The sequence below is a fragment of the Rhizophagus irregularis genome, chromosome 10 (assembly GCF_026210795.1).
Source record: "Rhizophagus irregularis chromosome 10, complete sequence".
In the NCBI taxonomy this organism is placed as follows: Eukaryota; Fungi; Glomeromycota; class Glomeromycetes; order Glomerales; family Glomeraceae; genus Rhizophagus; species Rhizophagus irregularis.
In genome coordinates this window covers 3,358,121-3,381,353 of record NC_089438.1, presented here as the reverse complement: position 1 = coordinate 3,381,353, position 23,233 = coordinate 3,358,121, and the positions used below count along the sequence as shown (strand labels likewise).

Genomic DNA, 23,233 nt, shown 5'->3' with positions numbered 1-23,233 from the left:
TTTTTTTAATAGTGATTTTATTTGAATCAAGCTGCATCATTACTAAGTATACCCCGCTGTGGAAGCTCAGATTTGAATAATTACTTTTTAGAATAATATTTCAAACCTTTATTGATCGATCAATACAATTAAATTTAAATATTTTTCTATTTGAAATTTTATCTTCCATTTGAACTTTCTAATATGAGAAATCTACAGTACCTAACAAAACTGTTTTCTTTACGTAATGTTCGTTTATCAATCAATATGCGTTTATGACGCTAAAACAAACTCATTATTACATTAAGATTTGATATGAAAAACCACATTAACGTTAAAAAGATAATAAGTTGTCAAATTAATTGAATAAACTTTTATTCGTGTGAAATTATCATTAAAATTAATCATATTAATGTGTTATTTGTTTTATTATAGATCTTTCATCTTTATTTACTTTATTTTCTTTTAGACATTTAATTTTCTGTAGATCGACTGCATCTTCGGACGGACACGTCATAGGTCTTATTATTGTAAAATGAATTATAAAACCGTTAAAGCCCATCACAAATTATAACTCAGTCAACGGTAATACAGTATATATTTTATTGAATTAATCGATAAAGTTTGTGATTCTTTATCAAGTTGTCGAATGTCGATCACTATATTGTTATACGAAACTCATTAATTTCATTGAAGTATGATCGATCGATCACAATTGATTGATTTCTGGCGTATAATTAAAATAATTTGTGTACACATGTAGATAATTTGACATTGTTTTCCTCATTTGGATCAAAAAAAAAAAAATAACTACAGTCAAACTTCGATATACCGATGCTTCCGGTTTGGGGAAAAAGTATCGGTACATTGAAATATCGGTACATATATGTAATTAGTAGATTATAATGCAGGCCAAAATCTAACTCTGGATCGCACTATACTTAATTCCAAGTCCAAAATTTCCAAAATTTCTTGAATATATTATGTATAATGTGAATATGATTATTGAAAAAAATCCAATTCCGGACATAAGAAAGATGCTCAAATTTTAAAGTTACAATTTTTTAACTCAGGCCAAACTTATAGTGCCGGCCGGAATTAACACTAGTGTAACCAAAATTATCGGTACATCTTAATAAATTATAGATTATGTAATCGATATGATCGACAATCCGCAGTGCAAGAATACTATAACTTAAACTAAGAATAACTAAGAATAACTTATATTTTTGTATATCATGTAACGAAACATGATTTATATCTAAGATATACAAAATAACAATGATATACAAAAAGCTAAAGAACGAAGGGAGTGAAAGATCAGAGTTTTAGTTTAGAATTGTTTGTCTTTAGCGTTATTCTTTAGTCTCGTTAATGAAATATCGCAGATCGCCGGTTGGCGGCTGAGACATTTCTTTTTCTTTTATGATTATTTTCTTTATGCTTTCGTTTATCATCAAAATATTTTCACTCGGCCGGTGTCACATAAATAAAGCATATATTTTAAAGTCGCGTATACGATACTGGGAACATTTCTTTTGTTTGTGAATTGATTCAAGAATAAGAATAAATGTACGTCCAATTATTACAAAGAATAACAATAAGGATTGAGAATTTATATGACAAGATTTTGTTTCACGTTTCACGTACGTATTTATATAGATAATTGCAAACAATTAAAATCATTTTAAAAATAATAAGTATTTAGAAGCCGCCGTACAATTTTATTTATTAACTTAGTATCATTTCAAATTGATGGAATATTAATAGTAATAATAAATCAAAATTTTTGCTAAATAAATATTTGTTAAAAAATTGGCGCATATTATAATGTGTTTGATGTAACCTTCTTATTGCGTACATATTTAATTATAGTAAATCCTTTGCGAAAGAGATCAATACTAGCTTTTAAAATACAGGTGTGTAACCAAGTGACACAACCCGAGTCACATAAAAAAACTATTATTAAAAAACAAATAAGTCTTTAATGTTTGATTTTATAAAAAGATAAAAATCAATACAAAAAAATAATTACATACTTGTAGAAAGATCAAAGAAATATCCCCGATAAGAGCGTTAAAGAATTTTCCCCATATAATTTTACGTTCCGCTGCACGAGATAATTTAGCATTAAATAAATATTAAAACTTCGAGATCGCTTTAATTCAAGAAAATTGAAGTTACTAGGAATTCGAATTTGTATCTTTGAACCAAGAAATTCTAAATGTGTAATGTCAACTCCTGCTAATGTAATAAATAATACTGTCGTTATTTGATTATCTCTATAATCTTTTAACCATTTTGAAAACTTTTTATATCCTTTTTTTTGTGTTGACTGACGATCATTTTCCTCTTTTTCCCTTTCAGCCATAAATTTTTTTATCTTATTTATAATCTTACTATACCAACTCTCTTTATTCGAATTAATTGCTTCGCTATTTTCGTTATTTTTCATTTCATTTATATCACTACCTTCTTCTACATCATCTTCAACTTTATCTTCATATTTATCTATAAACATTTTGACTTTTTCTAATTCTTCTGAAAGTTCTTTAACTTCTTTCAATTCTTTCATAAGGCCGTTAATTTTTTTTAATTCTTCAGCAAGTTCGTTAAGCTCTTTAACTTTATCCAATTCAGCTTTAAGATTTGTATAAACTTTTTTCAATTTAGCTTTAAGTTTTATATGCGCTTTATCCTTTTTAGGATCTTTTGTAAATTCGTCTACGTTAAGTTCGTTAACTTTTTTCAATTTAACTTTAAGTATTCTTGTATATTCTTCTTTAAACGTTTTACTCTTTTCAGGATCTTCTATAAATTCGTCTACTTTTCTCAATGTCGACGTTAATATTTCTTTTGGGAGTTTCTCAAGTTCTTTTAATTCATGTACAAAATTCTCAAATTGCATTATTTCTTTTATAAGTTCATTAATTACTTTTAATTTTTCTATGATATTTTTTACATCAACTTCTGTGTTATTTTTTACTTTATCTTCTGAGGTATCTTTTACTTCATCTTCTGCTGATTCTGCAATATATTTTACTAATTGATCTATAAGCTCATTAACTTCTTTCAATTCTTTCGTGAGTTTAATAACATCTTCTAGTTCTTCTATACTCTTTTTTAATTCTTTCACAACTTTTATAAGTTTGTTACATGTTGATTCTTCTTTGGGATTGGAACCACCGTCTTTTATTTTCTTATCTTTCGTATGATCGGGATCGCCGGCTACTTCTATTTCCATATCTTTTGTATGATCGTTCGTATCTTCTGTATGATCGTGATCGCTGACTATTTCTGGATGGTTGCTAGCTTTTTCTGATTTTTTATGATCGGTTTCATTATTTAACAGCTCATTAACTTTTGTTAATGATTTTTTAAGGTCGGTTTTCGTAAGTTCATCAATTATAATTATAAATGCAAATCCCAAATTTACAATAAACGGAAATGTCACAAAGAAAATACTAAGAGATGTAAAAAAAAAATCAGTGTAAAATAGTGTAAATAATTTTTTTGGGGGAAACTTTTTTACTTAATTATTTAATTGGATTTTACCTTGTGGTAAAAATATTTTCAACAGATCCTGCATCTATACTAGTAAAAAGAATTGTCGTTGCGAATTCTTCGATAGCGTTTCCACAATCATAAATTGCAAAATTGCCTTTCTAATAAAAGAAAAAAAATGTATTTTGTTTATTTATTTTGATTGAAATTTATAATAATTATAATTATGTATATTTTTATTTACCTTAAAGGAAAATGTGAATAATACAATATTAAATAAAACTGTTATAATAAGGTTTTTCCAATTATCCTCTATCCACCTAGCTATTATTCACAAAAATTTAAAGTATTTTTTAAAGGTAAAAATTAATTTAAAGTCGATTACGTTTTTAAAAAATATTTTTTTTTTTTTTGAAATAAAATTCTCAGAAAATATTCTTACGTATGGTTACATATCCATATTCATGATCCAAATAATTTGAATATTCACCAGATCCAATAAGAGTTATAAATTTATTCTTTATTAAAGTATCTAAATCATCAGCTACTGAATTAACTGAATTTTCATCTTCATTCTTAGCTTTTTCAATATTAATAGATAAAATATATTGTTCAGGAGAAACTGAAGTATCAATTTCATGTCTTCCATTTGAAGTTACTCGTTCTGAACTAACAGGGATCGCTTTAACTAATTCTTGTGTTAAATTATTAAAAAATTCTTTACGTTTAATTTTATCATGTTTAATACTTTTAAAATAATTGGTACCATCCAATGTTAATCGAACTTTTCCTTCAATTCTAGTAGAATTTACTTTTTTTCGATATTTCTCTTTTATACTATTTGCATGATCATCTTCTTGGACTATTAAAAAAAAAAAAGATAAATTATTTTAAGAAATTATAAGTTTTACTTATATGAATTCATTATAAATAAAATACTTACGAGTTGTAAAATTCCAAGCGCTACTTTGTATACCAATCATAGGTTCATGATAATCTTTACTACTTGCAAAACCATCATCAATTAAAACATAATATCTTCCACCAGGTTTATTAAACGTACTATTAATTATTGTAATGTTAATAATAGAACTAAATTCATCATCAATAAGTTCCACAAATTTGTCATATCCATTGTTACCAGTAGAAGTCATAGAAGTTATTTGACGTATAATACCATGACTAGTACCATCATCTTGTAAAATTGTAATATTACGATTTGGTGATAAAACAATTTTATTATAATATTTAATTATAAGAAATTTAGTTTCGGATGGGTCTATGACATCACCAATTTTAGGAATTGTGGTATTGATATGTAAAATACTATAACCATGATCTAAAAGAAATATAAAAAGTTTATATATAAGTTTAAAAGGTATTAAGAAAAAAAAAAGAATTTCTGTGTTACGTTACCTCGTTCCCCCTCAATTTTATACAAATCAGTGGTGAGTAAAGACCAACTATTTCCTTCCTCTGGTTGAGGAATTACAAGTGTGTTATTTGGTAAAACTAAAACATCAGCTACAGGATTTGCCAACGTGGGATATGTAAGGTCCCAATTAAAGAGGATACCGTAATAATCCAAAATATAACCATAAATATAACCATAAATATTAAAGTTTTTTTTATCACTATTTCGTACTAAATAATAAGATAAATAACCTCCATATCTTAATGATTGAATACTATAATCTGTAACATTTATATTTTGAAAAGTAGTAATATTATATACAGTTCCTGATGAAAGAAAATCAATTTTAATAAATGTCTTATCAGATTGTGTAGAGTTTGCAATTATTATACAAGTTTGTCCAACTCCTACATAAGTAAAATCACAATCAAGTAAAAGAACATTTATTGGAGTCAATGTTTGATAAAGTACGAATGGTCCTTGTGTGATTCCTTTTTCATATCCTAATAACAAGAAGTAAATTCCAAACTGTGGAGTAAGAGGAGTTGTTGAAATGGGGTTTGAACCTGTAAGTCCCGTATTATTAGGATAAATAAGCGCGTACCCTCCGTCCATCGTTGCAACTGTTTCGAGCGGGTGACCTGTAGGAAATATGTTAACAGTTTCTACAATCTGTTGTATGCCTCCATTTTCATCGCTTAAAAAAGGGAATATACGAATATTAAATTAATTTTAATCTATGATTTTATAATTAAAAATTAAAAATTTATTAATAGGATAAATTACATTTTAAATTGCTGTAAAGAAAAACCAGTAGAATTTGTTATAGGAGCGGTTCGGATAAATCCATTATCACGATGAACATTTAGCGTGATGGAATCTTGACCTGGCTTCCATTCTTTAGTAGTGTTATTAACGTACAATGGTCCCAGCTTAATTTTACTATAAAGGAAGTAAGTATTATATTTTTATTTACTGTATTGTATATTTAAAGAAAAATTTATTTATTACCTGTGAATTACTCCATCTAAGTCGATAACAATTCCCCAATCATTATAAGTGAAAGGATTGGTTATATCATCAGCTTCCGCGTAAGTTATTAACAAAAAATTTTTTTTGACGGGATAAAATCTAAGAGGATTTGCTTTTAAATATTTTGGAGGAATACAAAAATTAAAAGGTTGCATATTTAATTGGAAGGATCTTTACGAACTATTCTAACGACCATCGTGTTATCATCATAACAATCTATATTGAACACTCTGGGTATTTCTGCAGATAAAGGTTGGTTTTCTTCAAAGATGATTGATGATTTTACTGATGATAATGTTAATAAAATTATCGATAGGGATATAAAAAGTGATATATGATTTAATTTCATTTTAAAATTTTTTTCAGAGTTGTAATAAATTGAGTAATTAAATTTTTTTACTTTTTTTTTAAAAAAAAAAGGAAAAGAAAAAGGGTAAAGAATTTTTTTTTTTTGGAGTACGTCAGATTTTTTTTAGAATTTTTAATTAAATTATTATTCTCATTTTGTTATAATTTTTTTTAAATTAAAAATAATATGCACATTACTATTAAGCAGGGATAAATAATGGTTACATTTTATTATACATAGGAGTAATAGGACTTACTTTTTTTTTACAATCAAAAATTGAAGATAATCTTTGAAGTCACCAGTTACGTCACAACAATTTTGGAATCTTTGAATGAATGAGCGAATTCGATTATTAAAATTCTTTGACAATCCATTGTAAATTTGCTTATCTCCGAAGATGACCAATTTTGACTTTTTTGGAATCTTTGAATAGACTTCTTATTGCGTATTCCAATTATTTCTTCTATAAAGGGTAAAATTAAAATAAACATATAAATAAAGATTTTTTGTAATATTAATTGGACTATTGGAGTTTTTCTAATCCGTACTCCGACTATCTTTTGAAATTTTTTCATGAAAACAAATTTAGTAAATTCAATCAAATTTACTTAATTTACATAAAATAAAAAGATTTTATATTTGTTTACACGTTCTTATGCATAAAATTTCAATGAAAATTTTTTTAGTTATATAGATGTAATTTTTTTGTAACGTAATTTTTTGTAATGTAATTTTTTTTTTTATTAAAAAAAAAATATTTATGGCGTAAATAATTTTTTTTTCTGTGGTACTCTTTCCTCTTTTCTTCTCTTTTTATATGAATCAAAATAATTTATCCGAAAATTATTGACAATAAATATCCTTGCAGAATCGTAATTTCTTAATATGTAATACAGTAGCAATTACGCGGTTATTGCATATTAAGGAAAACAAAGTTTCTTTAATTGTTATTTGTTTTTAACTGTAATAACTTTTATTTATTACTATAAATAAATAAATATATAAATAAACAAATATATATATATATATATACGACCGATACATTTCGATAGCTTAATATAAATGTTTAATAATAAACTTAATCAAACTTAGGGCGTTCTCAAACATCTCCCTCAATTAGACCTGATAGTGATGTCATTGTGCTCAAGTATCACAATCAATGACGAGATCAATAGAATTATAAGCTCGATTTAGCTTGAGCATGCCTCTTTTATAGTTTAACATAAATTTTTTAAGCAACAGTTTTTTTTTATGATAACCAATTTTATAGTTTTCGAATTTCGACATGCCTAATAAAAAATTCAATAAAAACCTCAACCAGTTGCTGAAGTTTCAAACCCAATTTTTAATGCAACCACTTTAAATGATTTTACGAACTTGCAACTTTTTTGCAACAGCAAAGTCAAATATTGGCTCTAAATGAAGCTATACGACAAGAAAAAGTAAATACATATTCTTTTTAAATGTAATTTAGGTCTTTATTGATTTCTTTTTTATAGTCATCTTCTTCCATTGATTGTAATAATCCTGTCGCTATTTCTCCTGATTATGCAACTTCAACTTCAATTCCACCTACACCAATTCGTGCTAGCAAGCCATCAAATCGATGGACATCAGCAGAAATTCGGATACTTATTAAAGAGGTTGGAGAACATCAACAAGCTTTGCAAAAGTTAAAGATCCAAGGGAAAAAGGCCGAATTTGGGATAATATTGTTTCTATGTTGCAAGTCCCGTTTTAAAAGAACGTTCTAAGGCTTCTATTCAACAAAAGTGGGACACAGTTTTTCAAAAATATAGAGAGTACTTTCTATAATTTGAGTAAAAGTTAAAAGATAATTCATATTTGTGTCAAAGTCTCTATTATTTCTTTTAAAATTTTCTTGCATTAAGAATAAAATAATAATTTTTTTATATTTTGAAAGAGCTTGCTGAGAACTCATTTTTGTCATAAAAAAATAAAGTAAATTATTGTAATGATTGAGCATCATCTATCAACTGAAGATCATTGAGGAAAAAAGGTGGTTTTTAGCTCGCTTGTTGATCATCAAAATAAGAAACTCTTTGAAACTTTTTTGACCAATCAGATCATTCATCAGTCTATCAATTGAGGTGCTTGAGAACGCCCTATGTGTTTTGTTTTGTTATTTATTTTATTTATTTGCTTGATTTTGGAATTCATTCCTGTAAATAAATAGATTATATAGAAGAATATTTGATTTTGAACATGCTACATGAGGGTTTATTTTTATTACAATGTACAGTATATTACTTTGAAATTTTAATTCTAATTTTATTTGTATTCATACTTGTTTAATAACAAGCTTTCTAAAAAAAATCGTAAATTTAAAATTCGCGATAAATACTACCTACTATTAATTATTATTAATTACAGAAGAGGAGTGATCTAATAAATAACCAATATTATATAATTACAGTATATATTTTTAACTTTATCATAAAAAAGATTCTTATGAAATTTAAGTGTTATCTTTGAAAAATTGACAACATTACGTAGTTCTAGCAAGTGTTATATGAAAGAGAAAGAAAGATCAGTTATTTATTTAGTAAATTTATAAATTGACCAAAAAAAAAAAAAAAAAAAAAATTAACAAAAATAGTTAAAAGGAACCAAAAAAATAAAAATAAAAATAAAAATATTTAATAATACAAATAAAAAAATCAGGTTTGAAAAAAAAAACTGAAAAAAAAAATTAAATTTGAAAAATAAAAAATTTCTTCTGCTACAGAATTCCAAAGGAAGGAACATGATAAACTAAACCTTTTCACTGATTTAGCCATGAAAATCTTCATAGAAATTATTCTAACCATAAATAAATATAGAATAGATCATTAGATCACCCATAAAAAAACTGATTGTGCATATGATTATTCACACCTTTTTTTTTAACGAAATATTTTTTCTAAAAAAATTGTTAACATGTCATATCAACAGTAAAATAAGGTTTGTAAAAGATGTATTATTAGAGGAATTACCAAATTAAATCATTGGAAAAGATTAATGATGACATTAGAGCACAAAAAATTGCCAAACCAACCTAGAACTTGGAGAGATTTGAACCATAACACAATGTATTATGTAGTACCTTAATAGTTTGTTATAATAAATAATAATATCAAAGTAAATAAAATAAGCTTTTTAATTTTTTGCTAATAAAGAAATAAATACATACAAATGGTTTCATGATCGAAGTATAATTACCAGCACAAAAAAATTTTTCTAGCTAATAGCAAAAATTTCCAGGTTTAATTATATAACTTACTTATATTTGTTCTATATATTTTTCATTCTAGGATAACGTAAATTTATAACTATTCATAATTACGAAAATAATCCTCATTGATCAGACGCTATGTCACGGTTTCATGTTACACAAATCAAAAAATTATTTAAATAACTATTCTAAACATTCGCAGCCCGATTTTAATCTTCAATCTGGCTTAAACCTAAAAAAATGAATTTTAATTGTACTTAGTAAAAGAGTTCTATTCCTTTTCTTTTGGATGTTTTTTTTTTAAATAAAATAAAAAATTTTTAATTGTTTTAATATTCAAAATAGTCATAAAATTATTTTGATTTTATATGTATCTCGTATATGCATGGCTATTTTACGCAAGATAAAATAAAAAAAAATTTAAATCAATTGGCTGGATAATTTAATGGCTATACAATAATCAATAATACGAATTACCTATAAAATTATTCAATGATCAGAAATGATCTAACAAAACGTAAATTTAATTTATTGTTAAAAAAAACCCATTATTTTAAAATTAAATCATATAATTTACTTTATTATTAATTGTTAATGGAAACTAGTACAGACCTGAGAATTTATTTCATTAAAAAATTAAAAAAAAGACTTCAATTTATATGTTTATTTAGTTTATTTGTTTAAACAATACAAATGAAATTAACTATAGGGACAAAGTCCTACTGCATACGGCAGTAAAATTCTAATTATCTATCAAAGTTTTTCCAATATTGCAAAACACTCATATTATCAACATATAAATCAACTTTATTATCATCAGCAGGAAGTATAATTACCACCGCTACAATTGTTACTAGTTCCAACTCGAACACGTTAAACGAATTTTCTATATTTGTTTTAAATTTATTTAACATATTTGTTCTTCACAATTGTTTACCGTTCCCTCTATTGTTTTTAGTTTTACCTAATTAATTTACTAATCACTATGTCTCAACCGTCAAATATCTAATTAGTGGATCAGCTCAGATCAGGTACCCGATCCAACCTGAACTAAAAATTTGGACCAGGTCATGATAGGTTTTTAACCTACTTTTTGGGTTGAGTAACTTTATAATAAAATTAACATAATATAATATATTAATGTAAGTTTACTTTGTTACATTTTTATAACAAACTACATACAATTTATTATATTTATTTTTCATATAATTTTATAAATACTTTATTTAATCATAAAAAATATATTCCAATAAAATATCATATTGTAGTAATGTTAAAAAAAATAAATAGTAAATAATAAAGAAATTTACACCCAAGATCACTTTCCTTTCTTTAATTCAGTTACTTTTATCTATAAGTGAAAAATAAATTATTAAATAATATTATTAATAAAATTAATCATGTAAAAAGTTAATGTATATAAGTACCTAGGTCTAGTTTAGTAAAATCTATTGCTTCTATTGATTCTATAATATATAAAAAAAATAATTATATACATCAATAAAATATTTAAAGAATACTTTTGTAAAGTTAAATTAGGAAATTATTTACCTGAATATTCTCCAAATGAATTATTCATCCTTGTTATCAATATCATTTTTTGGTTCTGGAAGATTTTTAAAATCTAAAAGTCTACTCGTGTAAATTGCTTGAGGATTTGTAGTATATGAAAGAGTAGGACCAGTATATGATAATGATGATGATATTAACTTCTCATTAATTTTATCTGCTTCTTCAATTTGCTTTTTGAATTCAGATTCATTATCACATGATTCATTCCATAAATTGTTGAATAAATTATACAATTCAATAGCTTTAGGTCGTTTTAAAGGATCAGCATCCCAACATTGTTTAATTATGTTTAGAATTAATTGAGGAATTTTATAATTTGATTTTGGCCTAAGTCCTTGACAAATGCTAATAGTTAAGAATTTATCATGAGCAATATCATGATAAGGAGGAAGCCCTGTACAGACTTCATATGCAATAATTCCAAATCCATATATATCACTTTCTTGAGTAAATTCTTTTCCTCTTAAAACTTCTGGTGCTACATAGGGTAATACCCCATATAGTTCTTTACATTCATTTTGGGATGGTTTTACATTTGCTGGTCGACATAATCCTAAATCAGTAATTAAAGCATAATTGTCTTCTTTTAATATATTACCACAATGAAAATCACGATGAATTAACCCTTTTTCATGAATATAATTGAGGTTTTTTTAAAGATCTTCTAAAATATTCAACTTTTCATCACATTTTATTGAATTAAAACTATTATTTAAATGTTGTCTTAAACTACCATTTATTACATATGCCATTACTATTATAAAATTTCTAGATTCTGGATCTTTAGTAATGCCAAAACATTGTGTTATAAAAATTGAGTGTGAAATCATATTATGGGTTTCAATCTAAAAAAAAATCCATAATAATAATAATTAATAGACAGTTTAACATTTATAATAGCAGGACAATATCTTGAAATTACTATATACAAATAAGTAACTTACTTCTCTTAAAAAATCGGATGTAATATCTTGAGAATTATGTAAACATTTTAAAACAACTGGAAACTTCTCATATTCCCTAAACCAATATTTACTTCTTATCAATTTATTATTCTCAAAATCCCATTTATCTATACGTCCATCTTTCCAAATTGCTTTATAAATAGTTCCAAATCCTCCTTTTGCCAAGTGTTCAACATTTTCAAATCTATCATATTCAATCCATTCTAAAACGTCATGATAATCTTTAGCTTTAAGTTGTACTTTTTGAATAAACTTGTCAACTTCATGATTTCCACTAGTCCAATTTTTAAAATTTTGTTGGAATTTACATTGACACCAACGATCAGAAGCTCTAGGTTGCTTACATTCTTTGCATAAACCATTTTCTTTATAACGTATTTTTAATTCTTCATTTGATATTAACTTATCAATTAAAAACTTTGTTCTTCAGTTAGGTTCTTATAGTCAAAATCTTTTATTTGCTCAAGTACATCATCATTGAGTATAAATTCTTCCATATTGGATTAATAAATATTACCTCAATTTTATATCTAAACGGAGTAAAAAAAAATTTTTTTTTTTTTTTAAAAAAAAAGGGCGTATTTAAACGTATAACAGTTGCACAGCAGCGATTTACAAAATTATTTTTAATTTAGGCAAAAACAATAAAGCGTTCAAGAAGTCAGCTGATGATCACAGAAATCACTACTGATTATAAATTTCCTTTTCAATCAAATTCCAAACCAAAATACTTGTTTCACAAAAAAAAAGCTGTGTCGATCATCAAACGCCAAAATTTCATTATACTATATAGGTACTTCATTGAATTTGAAAAATACATTATCAGTAACAATATGTATTAAAAATTATAATTAGAATCAATCACGTTAAATTATTTAGGTTAAAAAATTTTTAAAAAATGTATTGTCCAATTAGTTTTAATTACTATAAATCTGTACAAAAAATTATAAAAAGAAGTAATTTCCATTATTATTATGTGAAGAAAATTCGTATTAACGAATGAATTCAGTTATGATATAATCATCATTAAAGTAGGTTAAGATTATAAAAATTTCAACTGCTTGTAAAATAAAGATAATTAATGTTATGACAAAACAATAAATTAAAATTTCAATCTATTATAACATCCTTTTTCCTAATAACCCTAATAACATGAATTATTGTAAAAAAAATTGGTATTTAATGACATAAATATTTTCTCAAAATTCAAAATTTTAATGTCAAAAGTATTTATTGCTCAAAGATACTTAAATTATCTTAAATAAAATCAGAAAGTTGCCTTTAAAATAATTGACTGTGTTATTTAGTTTCCATTATCTATGAAAAATAATTACAAAAATTATTCCTATATTAATAAATAAAGTAAGAAATGAAGCTATTTAAAAATATTTTTCTTAAGCGGATAAATGAAAGGTGGTCAGTAGAAAAGGGCAAAATCCAAAGTTTTGGTCAAAATTTTTTTATTTCCAATCATGGACACGTGAACAAAGTTAGCTTAATGACTAAAACAAGTAAATGTTAAATATAACAGTAAACTTTGATAAATAGTAAAATTTTATGGGAATTGCTAGGTTTTTTTTCAAATGTCACATGATGTACAAGTAAATTTATTAATCGGCTGACGGCTGATTTTTTTAACTTAGCTAATTTTTGATCGGCTAAACTTAAAATTTTATCGCAAAAGATATTTTAAAAAAATTTTTTTTGAAAGCATATTTATTCAAAATAATCTTATCTAATGAAATTTTATTTGCAAATATTAAAATTAAATCACACATTTACGATTTTAAAGAAAAAATCACTGTATTTATTTTTAATGAAGTGATACAAATAAAAGAAAAGATAAGTAAATTACAATGATCAAAAAAGGAGCGATTTGAATAGATTGCTTCTTTAATCCTTTTCTATGGGAGATGAAAAGGAGTGATGGGAGACGAAAAGAAGTGACGGGAGTAAAAAAGAGAGAAAAAGAAATAATGGAAAATGAAAAAATGTAATAGAGAATAATGGGAGACGAAAAGGATAGAATAATGAGAAGTAATAGGAGGTGAAAATGATGAGAGACAAAAAATAAAAAAGATCATGATAGGAGTTGGGTAGCAAAAGATAATGATGAAAAATAAAACCATAAAATAAAAAAAAATGAAGCTAGTAAGAAACGAAATATAAGATAGAAACAAAATAAATAAAAATAAATAAAAATAAGAAACATACCTTTATTAATTGTAGAACCAGAAGAATTATAAGATCTAAAAAAATGAAATAAAATTAGTGAAAACGAAATATGTAACAGAAACAAAATAAATTCCGCAAAGTACCGCAATTCAAAAAAAATAAAAGATACGAAACGAAACGTAAAGTGAAAAACAACTGAACCTTAATTGCAGAACCGGAAGAACTAAAGGACCTAAAAATAATGAAATAGAGTTAGTAAGAAACAAAGTGTAAGAATGTAAGTTAGAAATAAAAACAAAAGAAAAAAAGAAAATACCTTGAGACCGAAAGAACCAAGGAAACGAACCTTGAACCTATACTGAAAATGAGATGAGATTCGATAAACAAATAAACATGACAAGATCATGTAGCCAATCTGGCCAATCAAAAATATTAAATCTGCCACGTGATCGAAGACCCACAACGCGGAGATAAACGTGAGCAACATGTAGCATGGATAGCATAGGGGAGATGTCTAACATGGCACGAGAAGTAGCATGTATGATGAGCATCGAATTAGGAGAAATTATTTTTTTCATGCCCTATTCGTATCATCTGAATTGGGAAGAATTTTCTTTATTTGTGGATGGGGATAAAAAAATAATTTCCTCCAAGTTCAGAATTGGGATGAAAAAAAAAATATTTCTCCCCCAAGTTCGGATTGGGAAAAAAAAATATATTTTTACCCCATACAAGTAGAGTTCACAGAATAGAAATAAGTGGAATGCTATCCCATAGCCATGATTGAGTACAGCAAGAAGGATAGTGAAAGAATTATGAAAATTGGTTTACAGTCTATGGCTTTGTTCTTGTGATCGGTAATGCTGGCCAGTATGTCAGCCTTCATTACCGTTAGAGGGAAGTTTAGTGCGAAGTTTGTTATTACAACAGGGAATGGGTATCAAAATTATGAACAATTTTGGTCTGCACATTGCACTATGGCATTAACTTGAGGATTTTTAACTCATTTTACTCAAGTTGACTTTAGTTGTTCTAACTTGTATCCAAGCTCTAACCCCAAGGAACCAAAGAAACAAAAGCTGGTAAAAAGAGAGGAATAAATTCCTGTAGATGCAACTGATATTGTATTTTCATAATAAATAAATGTTATATCTGTTTACTATTTTCTTAATACAATAATTTATTAAGAAAAAATTATACATTTACACACATACAGTATCTTAGTTAGGACCGTCAACTCATGAATTTTGTAATTAAAAAAGGAATTCAATTCACGGCTCGGATAAGTCATGTGATAGTAACAGAAAAAATATCTTAAGTGCATATTTATTAACTAGGGATACATGGCGAGAGACTTCATCCCCTTCTTGTTTTCTCATTTCTCATATTAACAAACAGAACATTAACATAATTTTATAGTGAGTTCTTTTATTTATTAAACCTAATATTAACTAAGGAATGGAAATTTTGATCAATTGGTAGGAAAATAATTCAATATTTAATATTTATTAGATTTAAATTCGAAGAACAAATATATATAATTATGATATAAATAACAAAAAAAAATAATAACAAAAAAAAAACTAACAAATATACTGTACGAACTCACAGTATAATAAATCTCCGTTCTACATTGTTATTTCGCTATTTTACCTTTCATATTACCATTTTTAATAAAAAATTTCGCATCTTCTCAATGTTTCTAAGAAACTTGGCATATAAATTTCCGCAAATAATAAAAAGTAGTACTATCGAAAAAATAAAATAAAATAAAATTAGATATATGTATGAATTATATTATTAAAAGTATTATTATTATACTTACTTCATGTTCAGAATTATGATGTTGAATAAAATTATGTGATAATTCATGACAAATCATCATGAACCAATAAGTCATAGCATTAATTGTAGGTTTATTTTTACATTCTTCATCATGTAATTCACAATAAAACTTTAAATTGAAAAATAATTCATTATTACGATTGAATGCAATTGAATTTGAAGTCTCATCATAAAATACGTGAATATCTTTTGGAGTGAGTTCAAAAACAGCTGCAAGATTTATCAGTATACCAATAAATTGGTTTAATGAAGCATTGAACGCCTGAGGTAATTGAACTGAGTCTTCAGGAATATGAAGTTCGACTCCTTCGAAGGTATTAACACAATGTAAATCTGAAAAATAAAAAAAAAAATTAAAATAGAATTGGTAAAAATAATAAAATAGTATAATATTACATACTCGTTACAATGTTACAATAATTCATTTGGTTTTCATGGACAATTTTGATACTATCTTGATGATTAATAATACTACCCCTGTCGAAATTACAAGCTTTTATGATGTTCTTTGTGTTGGCTTGATTACTAGTAATACCTTTTGGATCAGAATAAAAAGTTTTTATTGTATCTTGTAAAAACTTTTGCAGAGTGCGAGTAGTTTCAGAAGTTATAGGAACTGGTTCTCTATTTTTTATGTCGACAGATTTTTCGTTTGTTATATTAATTGAACGCTCATTTGTTATATTAACTAGTTCAATATTAGCTACAGTAACTGATTCCCTATTAGTTATAGTAACTGGTCCCTTATTCGTTATTGTAACTGATCCCCTATTCGTTATATCAACCGATTCTCTATTTGTTATAGTGACGGGATCTTTATTTGTAATATTAATTGGTTTCTTATTCGTATAACTGTTAGGGTTTGATGTACTAGCACTTTGGTATATTCCTTGCCCTGGATATAATTGAGATTGAAAGGGTATAGAAATATTATCTACTGAAGGTTTAACAACATTAGAAATAGGTTTTCCGTTTTCTTGTTTCGTATTTACTTTAGCAGCTATTGGATTGTGTTGTTGTAATATACGTTCGACTGGATATCCCATTTCCTTTAAATCTTGTAAAGACGCAGTTAAAAGTGTGTTAACAGCAAAGATATTCTTCCACTCATGTGATTTGTAAATACTCCTAACTATGTGTTTTGAAATATCAAGCGAAGTCGAATTACACGTTATATAAAGAGTCCAAGAATCCATTTTATTATCATCTCGAAGAACGCTAGTATTATTATTCCTAGTCTTTTTGTTATTTCCTAATGTATAGCTTGTTTCTATATAATCAATCTCTCTAACTTTTAATTTTTTAAGCCACTCATCATCACTTTTAATATCATCTTTAGGATTTTTAAAATAAAATAAACTTGCTCTTTCTATAATTATTTCTTGAAATTGTTGAGATTTATCGGTTACTCGGATACTGCCTTTTGGAATTGAAGCTTCTTTTACAGAATCACGTAGTGATTTACATCCTAATTTCTAAATAAAAAAATTCTATAAAATTAGTGCATGTTGTTCGTATAAATATAATAAAAAGAATTAGTTATATACCTTATATAAAGTTTCTAAGTTATCCTCTTCTGGAGCTGTCAATGGATTAAAGATTCCTTGATATATTTTATCATCATTTATATAAATTTTTTTGGCCGTACCTAAGCGAGAATTATTGGTTTCTTTCATTTCAGAATTGATTTCTCTATTTTCTTTCGTTATAGCAACTAAAATTGGTTCTTTTCTCATTCCTGAAACCAAACCTAATTTACTAGTCATATTTCCAAAACTATTAAAGTCATTAGCGATTTTCCTCAAAATATTTAAATATTTTTCTACACCAATTAATTGCCACAATCTACGCGATGAATTTATCAATAATTCAGCATACTCTATTGAAGATGGTTCATCCTTGACACCACAACTTTGCAGAAATCTGTTGGCCTTATCTCCAAAATCAATTTGTAAAAAGAAAACTTTCAATCTAAAAAGAAGATTTTTTTAATTTTTTTTAAATTAAAGAGAGAACTTACAAAGAGAAAATAAATACGTACTCGTCTTGAACTTTAAAAAAACATTTACATGGTCTGGTAAGGAAAATTCCATCAGATTGATTTCGAATTGGAATAAAATCAAAATTAGCAAGTCTATTCAAATCAGAACGATTAAAATCTGTTTGTCGTGTCGCCAAATATTCAAAAATTTTTTCCGCATTAACCACATCTCGTGGAGGATTCTGCAATAACTCGTTTAAAAGCTCTTCACGATAAGGATGTTGGCGGACACCTAATTTTCCCACTTGATACTGCAACTCTCCATTAATAACTTTGAAACCCATTACCGTGCATTCAGGATTAATAAAGCACTCTAAGGGTTTTGCATAATTATCATGTAGACAAGGCAAAAATTCAACGTTTACTTCAGCTGGATGATAAATTCTAGAATATGTTCTATCAAAATGATTAATAAAATATCTGAGAGCTTTGTAGCGAATTTCAGAATCAGATGGAGATGCTGCCAGTTCCAGAATTTTTGTAAGTGTAGGAAATTGTTGTATACCCAAGTCAATTAAAAATTTCTCTAAAAAAAGTTTATTAATTTATTTGTTATTTGTAATTAAAAAAAATGTACATAATAAATCAAATAATAGTAATATGTGTACCTTCTGGTGTGTTACGAGTCCATCTTACTTTCCAATCAATTACCGGTAAACCAAGATCGCGATGAAGGTCTAAAGGTATATGTAGATCACTAATAACGAAACGTTGAGTTTGTTGCGAACCTGGCCAGATTCTTCCGTTCATTAACATATTTTTGTCATTTTGTTTGAGATCATTTGACTTTAAAGTAAGATATTTTATAAGTTGCATATAATCGCAATCTTCATGATTAGTAAGACGATCAATAATGAGGTTTATTTCAACAACCTATAAATAAGTTTAGAAATTTAGTTTAATTATTAAAAAATAAATTAAAATTTCAAAGAAATTTCTGGTTACCTTACGAACACCAAGAAACTCCATTAAATTCTTAACACTTAAAGGTCTTTGAAAATCGATCTTTGGTAAGTCAGGAAATAGATTCACATTTTCAAAGTAAGCCTCACTGGGAATTTTCATTCCCAATTTAGTTGGAATGCATCTCTTTCGCTCAAATAACTGGCGAAGTACTCTCTTGTCATTTTTCGAAATTTTATTAAAATTCCTTGCTAAAATTTCATGAATCTTTTCAGCAAATGTAGGGTCCGTTTCCAAATCAGGTTTGTTGACAATAAACCTTGTCCAATTAACTAAAGATAACTCTGACCATCTAAACCATTTTATAAGATCTTGGCGATTTAAATTTCTATAAATAGCATGTGGCAATACATAATCTGGAACATCTACATTGGGCGGAATTATTCCTGGATTCAAAAAACAACGGATTGTTTTCAAAGGTAGAAAATTATTACCAATATGTGCAAGTTCCATAAACCGTTCAAATTCTGATGTATCAACAGTATTCCCTTTTGACAAATAGGAAATCATCCATTTCAAAAGTTCAATCATTTCGTTTTCGGAAAATTCTCGACTCCCCAATTCAGTTAAAACATCGTGAAAATTCAATTCTCTTATAAGATTCATCGAACTTGCTTTCTTAAAAAATGCTTTACATTGTTCAAATATAAACATTGGAACAAGTGGAACGGTCCTTATGAACTCTGCCATTTCTGGGTTAGGAATACGAACATCAGATATCGGAAGGATGCCGGTTGTTGAAAGAATTGGCAATTTTTCTTCTGAACAATTGAAAAATCGGGACTCTGTTATTTTCCCAACTTGCTCATTTGGTGTAGTTGTACTAAAGGTAAAGTGTGTTAAAGCACGTGCTGCCCGTTCTTCAAACCATTCAAAACCTTGAGTATCAATACTCCTATTTATTTTATTCATTTCATCTTCATACAAGATTCTACACAATGTTCCTGCTAAACATAGAATCTCGCTATTATATTTAGCTAAAGTCATATCCACTAAATCTATCGATTCTCGCTCCACCTAAATAATGTAAATACTAGTATTAATGAAAGTAATTTTTTTCTTTTTTATAATCAAGATAAATATACGTACAGTAGGAATTACACGAGCTGATAAGTGAGAACAACATCCTGTAGTTTGATGAGTAGGGAAACCAATATATATCCTTCCTTGTTCCGGATATGGAAGCAAGTCCTTGAAGATCGGAGAAACATAATTTCCATGCTCTTCAAATCCAGTATAAATCATTTGAATGGTTGTTTCACGTGGTAGTTCTTTTTTTGTAATCCGTTTCATCTTCGTAGAAAACTCATCTTCGGCTCTAACATCCAAATTTCCACTTGCAATTTTAAGAGATATAGGTGTTGGGTACTTCGGATAAAATTTTCCTGTACAAATATCTTCCGGAACAAGTAATTTCTTAAAGCTTAGTTTAACGTCTCTAACATCTACCGAAGTAAGGTAGAACAATCCTTGTGGAGAAAGCCTATTAAACTCAGGAGTGATCTCCATAATTTCCGGCTCTTGTATTTCTTTTGATAGTTGTATTACTAATTCGTCATTAAAGTACACAGATATTTCCTGAAGATTTTCCGTAAATCCCTTATTAAAATGGAAAAAGAAATTAATAAATTATTGCTAGTGATTATAAGATATTATTTAAATTATTTTAAGCATACCAGCGAATTGACCAAGAACTGTGCGAATTCTTCAACGTCCTCCAACTAATTAAATGAAAAAAAGGTTAACATAGTGAATGATTCAAGCACTAAATATAACATACGTGCATAAATATTCACCTTCATAGGTTCTCTCATGTCAAATAAAAACGTTGTCCAATTATCAGTCGATTCCTGTTCTCCCCGCTTTGTATATAATTTGTTTCCACGCCAGTAGAAAGCCATTCCTTGTCCACCGGATGAAACACTATTAAATTAAGCGTAAATTAATATTAATTAATAGTTCACGTAACGATACTACTAAAATTACTTACAATGGGTTTTCACAAACTTGAAACAAAGAGTAGAAGCCTACGCCAAAAGCCCCTATCTGTATACATCATAAAGTAGAGTTAGATTTGTTAACTAACTTAATTTAACGAGAATTTTCGACAATTTTACTTTTTTCTCATCTGGATTTCCTTCGGCAATTTTTTTTAACCTTTCCCAATCCTCGGGTCTAAAATGGAATCCATCATTTTTGAACAGAATTCGAGTAACTTTATCCGTATTCGGTTCAGTTTCAAACTTAATTTGGATACTTTTTGATTCCGCATCATCTTTATTTAATAACGATAATTATTATAATCATATATCATATTATAAATCAATAATTAATCAATAATAAATAAAATTATTACCAGAATTTTGCAATAACTCCCGATATATTACATGTTTGGAAGAATACCTAAGTTAAATGGCGAAAAAAAAACATTAAAAATAGCGAAAAGAAAATCCAATTTTAACTAAGGGTGCTTACCTAGCCAAAATTTTATCAATCAAATCTCTTTGATTGACTTCGACTATTTGTTCTTCGGAACCTGATAGGATTTGATTTCTAAAGTCGTTCACGGACATTGATATTATAGTCTAATGTGGAAAAAAAACCAAAAATTGCAAAAAGAAGATAAAAGGAGCTTTTTCAAAAATAAATGAATCAAATATAACAAATTTGTCAATTGTCCGACTTCATGTGCACCATTGTGATCATACTTGCATCACCCCCACTTTTAATTTTAAGTCCAAGCAAATTTCCTTATTTATTATAATTTCTAATATTTGGGCATTTATAGCAATGTCAAAAAAGCAACTTTAGGATTTGTAACACGTGTAAATTATTATCCGGTTAAAAATCAAGTTTAAAGGTCATTTGTTATGCTTAGATAATTGCGCCACAATATTGGGCGTAAAAAGTCATTACTTTGTAACACTATGAAGTATTTACTTAACTTTATACAGTAAATCAATCATAAATAAACCAAGATCTACATTACAAAATGGAAGTTGGATTAACATTATTTTCCGCATGGATTCTAAAACGTGGAGAAAAAAAAATTTAGTTGGAAGAAATTTTCCGATTGGCCATTTGTAAACATCACCAAAATTTATATACCTAACGAATTTATAATAATGACATTTGTTAAGCGAACAATTATAATATGAATGCCACATATAGAATACCGAATTCACCTTTAGATTATGCATTTCTGATTTGATTATTTGTTAAATTCACTTTCCTACTTGCACAAACATTGACATTCTTTAGTTTGTGGATTTTAGTACTCAAATATAAAGGACATGATTGTTAATATAAAAATAATTGTAATAAACGTTAAGGCTTTCACGAGAAGTGATTCAATCGAGTTCAAAATGACTATATGGAAAAAAAAGTGAATACAAGTTGTGCTTGAACTTCGCCTTCTTTTATAATATAACTTAAGCGAGCATAATTAATATACATATATTTAATATGTAAAACAGTTTATTCTATACTGTATTTAACGAATATTATTCTAAAATTTATAAATATAACTTAATTTAACTTCACGTATTTAAAATACAAAAGTTATTAATGTTACGCTTGTAGATAAATTCTTAAATCCTTCTATCTTAAGATAGAAGGATTTAACTAGCTTGGCCTCTGTACATTTCTGCGATGAACTTTTCATTTTATAATTTCCGTCAAAAAAATTTGATGTTTAGATTACCCTCCTGTATAAATAATTTGAATTGTGCAACATGAAATGTGTGATATATCTGCGCCAATTTATTATAGTCGATTGGCTATCATGGTCATGTGCACAAATCCATGAGATTTTGTGGCTTATCTAATCCATTTTGTCTCAAAATAAAATATATTTCTCAGCTGAAAAAAAAAATATTAATATAAAAAAGCCCATTATACATACAATGTGATATGCTGCGGTCAATTGCATCATCGGAAATTTATTTTTTTTTCTGAAATTTTAAAATTTTTTTTTTTTCAACCCGAAAAAAATTTCTTTAATTGGTTTTTTATTTTAAACTGAAGAAATCATAATTTTAATTGGTTTCAATTTTTTTAAATATTTTATTTTTCAGTTTTTTACCAGTTTTTTTTTATTATTCGGGTTTCACTGTATTTATTTATTTATAATTAACACTAATATATAGTATATCTAATT

At 26.7% G+C, this 23,233-nt stretch overlaps 3 protein-coding genes across 3 annotated transcripts; 1 reads left to right on the top strand and 2 right to left on the bottom strand.

Moving 5' to 3' along the window:
• Positions 1-2,029: 2,029 nt before the first annotated feature.
• Positions 2,030-6,084, bottom strand: OCT59_002227 (uncharacterized protein; the record flags this gene model as incomplete). The annotated part of the gene is made up of 8 exons (XM_025309739.2): positions 2,030-3,443; positions 3,535-3,644; positions 3,728-3,807; positions 3,926-4,345; positions 4,427-4,822; positions 4,900-5,594; positions 5,684-5,839; positions 5,909-6,084. The coding sequence occupies 8 exons, from the start codon at positions 6,082-6,084 to the stop codon at positions 2,030-2,032; spliced, it is 3,447 nt and encodes a 1,148-aa protein (XP_025189868.2).
• Positions 6,085-7,563: 1,479 nt separating this feature from the next.
• Positions 7,564-8,032, top strand: OCT59_002226 (uncharacterized protein; the record flags this gene model as incomplete). Its single annotated transcript, XM_066144352.1, has 3 exons — positions 7,564-7,598; positions 7,681-7,720; positions 7,778-8,032. The coding sequence occupies 3 exons, from the start codon at positions 7,564-7,566 to the stop codon at positions 8,030-8,032; spliced, it is 330 nt and encodes a 109-aa protein (XP_065995522.1).
• A 7,863-nt stretch (positions 8,033-15,895) lies between these two features.
• OCT59_002225 (uncharacterized protein) lies at positions 15,896-21,647 on the bottom strand (the record flags this gene model as incomplete). Its single annotated transcript, XM_025329871.2, has 14 exons — positions 15,896-15,973; positions 16,051-16,403; positions 16,471-17,545; positions 17,618-18,041; positions 18,112-18,637; positions 18,720-18,984; positions 19,057-20,091; positions 20,164-20,673; positions 20,751-20,795; positions 20,871-20,997; positions 21,065-21,120; positions 21,192-21,349; positions 21,431-21,477; positions 21,550-21,647. 14 exons carry the CDS (start codon positions 21,645-21,647, stop codon positions 15,896-15,898), a joined length of 4,797 nt encoding a protein of 1,598 aa, XP_025189871.2.
• Between the last annotated feature and the right edge of the window lie 1,586 nt (positions 21,648-23,233).